The sequence below is a fragment of the Emiliania huxleyi genome, assembly GCF_000372725.1.
Source record: "Emiliania huxleyi CCMP1516 unplaced genomic scaffold EMIHUscaffold_95, whole genome shotgun sequence".
Lineage (NCBI taxonomy): Eukaryota > Haptophyta > Isochrysidales > Noelaerhabdaceae > Emiliania > Emiliania huxleyi.
In genome coordinates this window covers 216,527-226,264 of record NW_005194951.1, presented here as the reverse complement: position 1 = coordinate 226,264, position 9,738 = coordinate 216,527, and the positions used below count along the sequence as shown (strand labels likewise).

The 9,738-nt window shown below is 64.9% G+C and overlaps 3 protein-coding genes across 3 annotated transcripts; 2 read left to right on the top strand and 1 right to left on the bottom strand.

Moving 5' to 3' along the window:
• Window positions 1-3,064: 3,064 nt before the first annotated feature.
• Window positions 3,065-3,928, top strand: EMIHUDRAFT_221179 (hypothetical protein; the record flags this gene model as incomplete). Its single annotated transcript, XM_005756752.1, has 2 exons — window positions 3,065-3,499; window positions 3,731-3,928. 2 exons carry the CDS (start codon window positions 3,065-3,067, stop codon window positions 3,926-3,928), a joined length of 633 nt encoding a protein of 210 aa, XP_005756809.1.
• A 1,640-nt stretch (window positions 3,929-5,568) lies between these two features.
• Window positions 5,569-8,262, bottom strand: EMIHUDRAFT_107756 (hypothetical protein; the record flags this gene model as incomplete). Its single annotated transcript, XM_005756751.1, has 5 exons — window positions 5,569-5,862; window positions 6,155-6,307; window positions 6,762-6,851; window positions 6,927-7,061; window positions 7,426-8,262. 5 exons carry the CDS (start codon window positions 8,260-8,262, stop codon window positions 5,569-5,571), a joined length of 1,509 nt encoding a protein of 502 aa, XP_005756808.1.
• A 178-nt stretch (window positions 8,263-8,440) lies between these two features.
• On the top strand, window positions 8,441-9,453 carry EMIHUDRAFT_428604 (hypothetical protein; the record flags this gene model as incomplete). The annotated part of the gene is made up of 3 exons (XM_005756750.1): window positions 8,441-8,711; window positions 8,864-9,324; window positions 9,356-9,453. The coding sequence occupies 2 exons, from the start codon at window positions 8,441-8,443 to the stop codon at window positions 9,196-9,198; spliced, it is 606 nt and encodes a 201-aa protein (XP_005756807.1). The 3' UTR covers window positions 9,199-9,324; window positions 9,356-9,453.
• Window positions 9,454-9,738: the final 285 nt, after the last annotated feature.

Below are 9,738 nucleotides of genomic sequence, written 5' to 3'. Positions count from 1 at the left end.
TCGTCCTCCTCCTCCTCCCCCTCCCTTGCCGTGCCGCACGACGAGAGGCGCCCCTCGCCGTCGATGAAGACGCTGTGCCGAGCGCCTGCCGCCGCCCTCGCCGGCGGGTTGGACTCGCGCAGCAACGCCGAATAGCACAGCCACCGCACGGCGCAATTCTCGTCCTCGGGCTGCGCCGGCAGCTCGAAGCCGCGCTCTTGCGCCCACAAGCGGATGCCCTCCTCCGCGAGCGGGTGAAAGAGGAGCGAGACGGCCGCGGTGCGAGCGATGTCGATGGGGCTGTCGCAGCGAGAGAGGGCGCGCTCGAGGAGCTCCCTGGGGAGATCGAGCAAGCGGACGGGCGGCGGCGTGTCTGGCGAGGGCGCGGCGGCGGAGGCGGCGGCGAGGCGGCGCGAGCGCCGGCGCGGCTGGTGGACATCGCGAAGAAGAAAATCCGCGCGGGCAATAGACCGCGCTCACCCTGAACCATGCGGTGAGCTCGAGGCGCGTGAGCCGGACTTGTGAGCCCTCTTGTTTCCTGCGTTCTCGCACACGGAGTGCGAGGTACTCGGGCTTTCCGGCCCAAACTGTCACTCCCCTTTCTCCCGGCCGGGGTGGGGCGCGCGCGGGTGGCGGCGGGTGTGCGGGATGTCTGTGGGCCCGAGAGCGATATGCCATGTCCGCCTTGCGTTGTTTCATAACACCGAAGGCTAAGCTCAAAAAAAAAATTCCTGCCGACAATGAGCGGCGCGCTGCACAGAATGTGCGGCGCGCTCCCACGCTTGGTCAGCAGCCTCACAAGAGTGTTCTTCGCCACTTCGCTGCTTCGCGGCTGCGCCGCCGCCGCTGCCGCTGGCTCCTGCGCAGCTGAGGACGCTGCGGCGGCGGTGGCGCAGCCCGACCCTTTGCTATCGCCGTGCGTGCAGCTGCCGTCCTCCGGTCCGCCTGTTGCGACATCCGCACACCCGCTGCTCATCGGCGCCTCACCCGGCACCACGGGCACGATGTCGCTCTACTTTGCGCTCAAGGCGCTCGGCGTGACGACGGTCCACTACTCGCGCGCCTTCAACGCGACCAGCGGTGAGGAGACCACCTCGTACCGCGAAGGCGGCGGGCCCGTGGAGCTGCTCCGCCCGCTCTTCAAGTCGAGCCACCCGGCGCCGCCCGTGGATCGCGAGGCGGCGCACCGCACGGACCTCACCTACCTCTCCGCTCCCTGCTGCTGGCCCGTCCATGACACGTCCATGACATGTCTGAGACATGTCCACAGGACCTCACCTACCTCTCCGCGACAGACGCGCTCATCGACACGCCGACGGCCTGCCACTCCTCGAGCTGCTCGCTCCGACGGCCTGCGCACGTCCATGACACGTCCCGGACGTGCCCCGCAGGTCGACCTCTTCTTCGAGCTGCTCGCCGCCTTTCCAAACGCGCGACCCCTCCTCGCCCCGCAAGATCTCGGCGGATCTCGGCGGATCTCGGCGGATCTCGGCGAATCTAGGAGCTCGAATCTCGGCTGATCTCGGCCGATCTCGGCCGATCTCGGCTGATCTCGGCCGATCTCGGCTGAGGTAGGCGCGCGTCCTCCTCACCGCCCGCGACCCCGCCACGTGGGCTGCGTCGCGCAGGAAGCGCCACCCGTTCGACCAGGCTGTGAATAGAAGAGGCTGTGAATAGAGCCGCTGTGAACAGGAAGCGCCACCCGTTCGACCAGGCGCCGCTCTACCCTCTGCTCGGGTTGTCTCTCCCCACATCTCCCCATATCTCCCCATATCTCGACCAGGCGCCGCTCTACCCTCTGCTCGGGTTGTCTCTCCCCACAGCTCCCCATATCTCCCCATATCTCGACCAGGCGCCGCTCTACCCTCTGCTCGGGTTGTCTCTCCCCACATCTCCCCATATCTCCCCATATCTCGACCAGGCGCCGCTCTACCCTCTGCTCGGGTTGTCTCTCCCCACATCTCCCCATATCTCCCCATATCTCGACCAGGCGCCGCTCTACCCTCTGCTCGGGTTGTCTCTCCCCACATCTCCCCATATCTCCCCATATCTCGACCAGGCGCCGCTCTACCCTCTGCTCGGGTTGTCTCTCCCCACATCTCCCCATATCTCCCCATATCTCGACCAGGCGCCGCTCTTCCCTCTGCTCGGGTTCGACGCGCCGGTGGGCGCCCTTACCGAGGAGCAAGCCGCCGCCGCCTTCGCGCTGTGGCACCGGGTCGTGCTTGGCTCGCTGCCGCGCGAGCGCGTCCTCCTTCTCGACCTGTTTGGAGAGAGCTCGGAGCAGCTGTGGAGGCGGCTGAGCGCTTTCGTCGGGCGGCCGCTGCCGGCTGCCGGCGAGGACGGCGCCCTGCCCCCCTTCCCGCACATGCAGTACGGCGACGACGTGGAGCTCGACGCGGGGCCAAGCTGAGAGGGCGGAGCGTCGCTAGCTGTCGCGGTGTGTGCGAGTGGGGCGTCTCTCGAGTACGAGAGTTGAAGCTAGGGCGAGTCGGGAGTCGCGGAGATACCGAACACCGACTAGTCACTAGACGCCGTACCTACGTAAACACTACACCAGTACACCGTAAAGCCGTACGTGCATTTGATCGTATGCGGTGTGTGTGAGACCTGTGACGCAATTTTGCGTTATTTGTCTCCGTGATTGATGTTTGCGGCGGACAGGAGGTGCCTCGTCTTGAGCGACTGCAAGCCCGCGCTACAGCATCAGTCCGCGCTCTCCGCTCGCTCCGGGCGGCGCCCATCACGACAAACGCGCTGTCGGCCGCCGGCCTCTCGGTGCTCGCCGACGGGATGGCGCAGGCCGTCGAGCGGCGCGGCTCATGGGATGTCTCTCGCGCGGCGTGCATCTGTCTGTCTGTCTATCGACTATCTCCGTCTGTCTGTCTGCCTGGGGTGCGAGCGTGAGCGGCTTGATGCTCTTCTTTTGGTTCCGGCTCCTCGAGAAAGCGGAAAGCGTGAAACAAGAAAGACTTAACATGCTGCGGGACTGCACACCACTATGCCCCCCCCCCCCCCCCCCCCCCAAGCTTTGGCCGAGCGGCCCCGGCCGTCCCTTCAGCGCGTCGTCGGCGAAGTGTGCATAATGCTAGGGACTGGCAAGCGTGCAAGGTCGGATGCCGCGGAGGCCGATGCCTCCTCTACGGACAACAGCGTGACCAGAAAGCATGAAAACGGCGACAGCTGCACCGTGTGCATGAGTCGGCCTCGCACCGTTCGGAACCAGCCATGCGGCCACGCGACGCTCTGCGAGCTGTGCACCATCAAGATCATCGATCCGCGGTCGCAATCGTGCCAGTGCCCGCTGTGTCGCCGCGAGGTGACAAGCCTCAAGTTCCTGCCATCCACCAATGCGGGTGTTGTTCGCGCAGCAAGGATGGATACCTACGAGGCAGCGGCGGATGACTCGGCTCTGCAAGCCTCGACGGCAGAGCCAGAGCCCACCGACGAGGCCGGAGCGCAGGCGTTTGCGACGCTGCTCGAGTTTCTGCAGGCAATGCTGGGCAGCGACTCGGAGGATGTGGCGGCAGCGGCGCGTGAACAGGTGCAGCGGTGGGAGGGAGGGGAGGAGAGGGAGGACCAGGACGAGGATGCCAACGGGTCATCCTCGTCTGTCGTCTTGTCTATCGGGTCCAGCGGGTCTGGCAGGTCTGGCAGGTCTGCCAGCAGCGGCGGCGGAGACGGCGAGGAGGGGGAGGAAGAGGAGGAGGGGCCGGCGTACCCGATACCCGATGGCGTGATTGCGCTCGAGGACAGCGCCTTCGAAGGCTGCTCCGCCCTCACCGCCGTCACGCTGCCGGACAGCCTCACCTCGATCGGCGACTACCTCACCGCCGTCACGCTGCCGGACAGATACACCTCGTCCTCGATCGAACACCTCGATTGGCTGCGGCGCCTTCTTGGACTGCCCTCTTTATCCCTATTCGGCCGCAACTCTGAGGCGATGTGAGAGCTTCCGACGAAACAGCTGGTGGTAGAATTGGTTTGCCTTGTTTGTGCTAGCGCACGCGCTAGTCCGCACCTGTGTGCTGTGTGGCGAAACTGTCTGCTCCCGTGTTTAACAACACCGGGATGAACCGCAGTATTACTGTATACTGTCGCAGTATAGTCAAAAAAATGACTCGTAACCTGAGAGATCCCGCTCTGGGTGCCCTTCACCCTTCTTAGCTCCCCGGCCCTGCATGTGTGAGGTTACCAACTACTCAAGTACACTCCAAGTCGGGGGTGCTCCAAGTGCTCGCACGTGCACTTGAGTACTTGAGCGTGTGCAGTCGAGCGCAAGGGGACGGCGATCAGCAAAGTAGCACAGGCGGCACCCGACTCCAAGGATACGCTGAAGACGCTGAGAATAGCGCATGTCGCTGCGCTGAAGGGCTCACGCTATAGGGTGCTGGATGAGGACGGGTACGATGCACTAGCCCCAGCCGTCGGGGGGGTGCTGCCGGCGCTGGTAGATGATCTCTCGGAGAAGAGCCGGAGGGACCTTGGCGCACGGGTCACGAGGAACTTGCAAGTCGTGGCCGAGGCGGCGACGGGAGCGGTGCAGAGGTGGATCCAGCTCAATGATGAGGCTACGGCGCGCATAATGAAGAGAGAGGAACACATCGAGTGGCTGAGGAAGCTCTTCGCTGGGTGGAAGGAGGCCCGGCCAGCCTTGAGGGAGTCGCGGAGGAGGAGGGATAATGGAGGTAACGTGGGAACAGGCCAACAGCCAGTGGGACGAACGAGGGCCGCGACGGCGGCTCACGCGGGAGGGAGCGGTGACAGTGGGCAGCGAGCGAAGTGGGTGAGAGACTGATGATGCTCCTTCGACTTAGGGAGCGGTTCAGCTGCTGGGCGGGCTTCAGGATGGTGCTCACGCGAACAGGAATCGACGCGATGTACAAAGCATACGGTACAAGAAGAGGAGAAAAAAGAGGAGAAACACCAGTGATGACGAAACAGAGAAGCTAGCGCGGACGAGAGCAGGGCAGACACGGGGACGGCGGAGCCGGAGCAGACGGCGTCGGCCGCCGAGGGAACGGTGGGAAGAGGCACGAGGAGGGCGGCGACCTCAACCGACTATGGAGGACCCGTCGCCAGACGACGCAGGGCAGACGATGTGGAGGCGGAGCAGACACGCGCAGAGCGAGACGAGGGAGGGAGCAGGACTTTGCGGAGAGATCAGCAGGAGGATGTACGAAGAGATTAGGAGCAGCAGGGACCCGAGGGACCATGTGGAAGACGGCTAGTGCTAGTCCGCCATCGGGAGGACGACCCCGGCAGCCGGCTAGTCGCCGACCACATACCCACAAAGAACCCTGTACAAACATCGCAAGGGCGGGGACCTGTTCCTTTTTACCCATCTCACACTCTAGAGGTGTCCGTTTTATTTATTTATTTATTGATGCGGCATGATTATTGATGCGGCACAATACACGTACCCGGGTTGCAGCGCTTCTGGGACGCTCGAGCTTGCCCTCGGACACGCGGCACGCCTGACCTTGTAGAGATCGGCGCTACACAGCGGCGCAAACGCGTCTCGTTATACAGCTCTCACACGCAGCTATAGACAATGTGGCGCAGCTTCCCTTCCCCTCGCCAAGGAGGCTACGAGGGCTTCTCGCGGTGCCGCTTCTCCTTCTTGGAGCCCTTCTTGCCGCTCTTTTTCGCCCCCTTCTTCTCGCGCTTCCTCTCCTTCCTCCTCTCCTTCCTCGCCTTCTTCTCCTCGCGCCGCTTCTGCTTGGCCGCGCCCTTTGCGAGCAGCCTCGCCGTCAGCTGCAGCTGCAGCTGCGCGCGCGCCTCCGCCTCCGCGTCCGGTGCCGGCGGAACGGCGCCCGTGCCTGGCACGGTCAGCTGGTATGTCCCGCCTGCCGCGGGCGGCAGCCCCGGCCGCTCGTCCTCCTAGGTTGTGGGTACGCCGACATGAGGGCGGGAAGGCGGTCTCATCGCAGTGTGTTCGGAGCAGCGCGTGGAGACGAGGGGTGCGAATGCAGTGAAGCGCAGCGGAGTGCGGCGGAGTACAGCGGAGTCCGTGTCCTCCTGCCGAGTGCTGGTGGGGAGACATGAACACGCATTCCGCTTCTTGACTCGTCGTCCTCCTCCGGCACGAGGAGATATGGGGGGAGATGGGGGGAGATGGGGGGAGATGTGGGGAGATATGGGGGAGATATGTGGAGATATGGGGAGATCGCACCTCCTCCGGCACGAGGTCGTACTCGCCCGTGCCGAGCTGCCGCCCTCCGTACTCTGGCACTTCCATCGCCGCCCGAGAGTCGCGCTTCGGCTCGTCGCCCTTGCCGCCGCCCTTGCCGCCGCCGCCGCCTCGCCGGTCGGCGTCGGACAGCGCCTGTACGAGTTCGTCAGTTGCTAGTTCACCCGAAAGTAGCGTCGGACCGCGCCTCGGCGTGAGTCGGGTCGAGGTGCGATCTCCCCATCTCTCCCCACCTCTCCCCATCTCTCCGCGCCTCGACGTGAGTCGGGTCGAGGTGCGATCTCCCCATCTCTCCCCACCTCTCCCCATCTCTCCGCGCCTCGGCGTGAGTCGGGTCGAGGTGCGATCTCCCCATCTCTCCCCACCTCTCCCCATCTCTCCGCGCCTCGACGTGAGTCGGGTCGAGGTGCGATCTCCCCATCTCTCCCCACCTCTCCCCATCTCTCCGCGCCTCGACGTGAGTCGGGTCGAGGTGCGATCTCCCCATCTCTCCCCACCTCTCCCCATCTCTCCGCGCCTCGACGTGAGTCGGGTCGAGGTGCGATCTCCCCATCTCTCCCCACCTCTCCCCATCTCTCCGCGCCTCGACATGAGTCGGGTCGAGGTCGCGCCCGTCGGACTGCGAGCAGAGCTTCATCGAGAGCGAGTAGCGGCCGGCGTCGGCGTCGATGGAGGTGACCTTGACGTACACGTCTTGTTAACGAATTAAGCTAATTCATTGAATTCGATCTAATCAATTCAATTAATAGGTGACCTTGACGTACACGTCTTGCCCGACCTCGAGGATGTCGGGCAGGTCCGACGCCTGATGTGGGGAGAGATAGGGGAGATATGGGGAGATATGGGGAGATATGGGGAGATCGCACGAGGAGTCGGGCAGGTCCGACGCCTGATGTGGGGAGAGATGGGGGAGATATGGGGAGATATGGGGAGATCGCACGAGGAGTCGGGCAGGTCCGACGCCTGATGTGGGGAGAGATGGGGGAGATATGGGGAGATATGGGGAGATCGCACGAGGAGTCGGGCAGGTCCGACGCCTGATGTGGGGAGAGATGGGGGAGATATGGGGAGATATGGGGAGATCGCACGAGGAGTCGGGCAGGTCCGACGCCTGATGTGGGGAGAGATGGGGGAGATATGGGGAGATATGGGGAGATCGCACGAGGATGTCGGGCAGGTCCGACGCCTCGATGCACTGGTTTGAGAGTTGAGGGAGATATGGGCAGGTATGGGGAGATGTGGGGAGATCGCACCTCGATGCGCTGGTTTGAGAGTTGGGAGATGTGCAACAGCCCGTTCTTCCGCAGGCCGGGGAGGGAGATGAAGGCCCCAAACGACTCGAGCTTCTCAACCACGCCCTTGTGCACCGAAAACTGCTCGGGCATCGCGTCGCTGCCGCCGCGCTGCCGCTTGTACTCCCTCCCGCCGCCGCCGCCGCCGCCGCCGCCGCCGCCCGCTCTCTCGTCCTCGATCTCTTCCCCCGTCTGCTGGTCGACGCGCCGCATCGAGCACGAGACGCGGGCGGCGCGGCCTTCGCCCTCAACGCTGAGTACGGACACCCACACCTCGTCCTCCAGCTTGGCCACCTCCTCCACCGACTCCACCCGCCGCGCCGCCAGCTGAGAGATGTGGACTAGCCCCTGTGACCGGTAGCCGGGGAGGTGCACAAAGGCGCCAAAGGGCTTGACCGAGACCACCCGCGCGCGCATCGTCGAGCCCGCCTCGGGCACGTCAAGCAGGTACTCGTCCGGCACCTGCGGCGACCGCGGCCGGCGCGGCGGCGGGGAGCGGGAGCGGCGCCTGCCGCGGACGGGCCCGGAGGAGTAGTGCGGCTGCGGCGGCGGGCGACGGCGGTCGCGGTCGCGGTCGTAGTCGCGGTCGCGGCTGCGGCTGCGGCTGCGGCCTCGGCGGCCGTCATCGCGGCGATCGTCCCGGCCGCGGCGAGGGCTGCGGCTGCGGCTGCGGCTGCTCCGGCGGCCCTCGCGGCCAAACTCGTCGCGAACGGGCTTGGCCTTTGGAGGCGAGCGCGAGTGCGAGGAGGAGGAGGACGAGGAGGAGGACGACGACGAGGACCTCGAGGTTGGAGCCATATGTTCCACCCAAAGCTAGGCCCACAGGCCGCGTGTACTCGTGTAGCTGTATATCCCAGCAGAGGCGAGCAGGAAGAATTCGCGATGGCGGGGCTCGGATTCGGCACGAAAAGATGAAAGGAAGATCGGTTGCAGACGCGGCAATTCACTCGCGGTGTTGTAGCTGGGCGTTTTTCACATGTGCAAGCTGAGCGAAGAGAGGCCCGACTCGCCACTCGCCAAGCCGTGGCCCGACCCGGCCGTCATCGACCGAGTCCTCTTCAGCCGCGTCGAGATTGCGGCGGCCTGCCAGCGTCTGGCCGGGCAGATCAACGCCCTCTATGCTGGCGTGACCGAGGGCACCTTCACGGTGGTCGGCCTCCTCACCGGCTGCTTCATGTTCTACAGCGACCTCGTGCGCAATCTGACGGTGCCTCACACTGCCGACTTCATCGCGTGCTCAAGCTACGGTGAGGGCTGAGCTACGAGAGCACCAACCTCAGCAGCGTGTGTTCACCCTCCATGGGCTTCGACGCACGAGACACGCGCACACCACGACCGCTACGCACGCGACACGCGCACACCACGACGCCCCCTCCACTCGCACGCTTTCCGCCCGCAGGGTTGGACACAGTCTCGGCGGGCAACGTGCAGATCAAAAAGGACACCAACACGTCGCTCGCGGGCAAGCACGTGCTGCTGGTGGACGAGATGTGCGACAGCGGCCAGACCATGGCGAGCCTGGTCCAGCTCATGCGCGACCGCGGCGCCCTCTCCGTGCGCTCCTGCGTCATGTTTGACAAGCCTGCACGCCGCGCCTCCGACCTCTCGCCCGACCTGGTCGGCCTCGTCTGCCCCGACGAGTTTGTGGTTGGCTACGGCATGGACTGGGCGAACCGCTTCCGATCGCTGCCCGACGTGTGCGTCGTGCGGCGAGAGGCGTACGCGGGCAAGTAGCGAGCACTCGGCACAGGCGCGGAGCATGACGTACGATACGCCGCCGGTTTAGTTGTTCTCCTCCCTCGCCTGCACTCGTCCGCGGAGCACTCGTCGATATCCATGCGAATGTGCGATTTCGGGCTGGAGAGAGAGAGATCTCTTCTTCTTCGGGCTGGTGGGCTGAACGCAGGCCCTGCTGCGACGCGACTGGCAAAGTGGCATATGTTGCTGGCATGTTGTTGTCCAATGCTTTGACCTTTTGGGTATATTCGGGAGGCGAGGTAAACTTCGCCGTGTACTCCGGTGCGCTTTTTCTTCTTTTTGCGTGGCTCCGCGCCGGCGCGCAACGAGATGGCTGCGCCCAGCGGAGGCTGGACCTTCTCGCCCGACCTCTCGCCCGAGCAGCTCGACAATATACGAGGCCTGATCGCTGCAAACGGCCTCGCAGACGGCGCTTCGCCAGCGCCTGCCGCCGCTGCTCCCGCAGCAGCACTGGAGGCAGACGACGAGAAGCGCGCCGCGGAGGAGGCGTTCGCGAAGCTTCTCGCCGAGAACCCA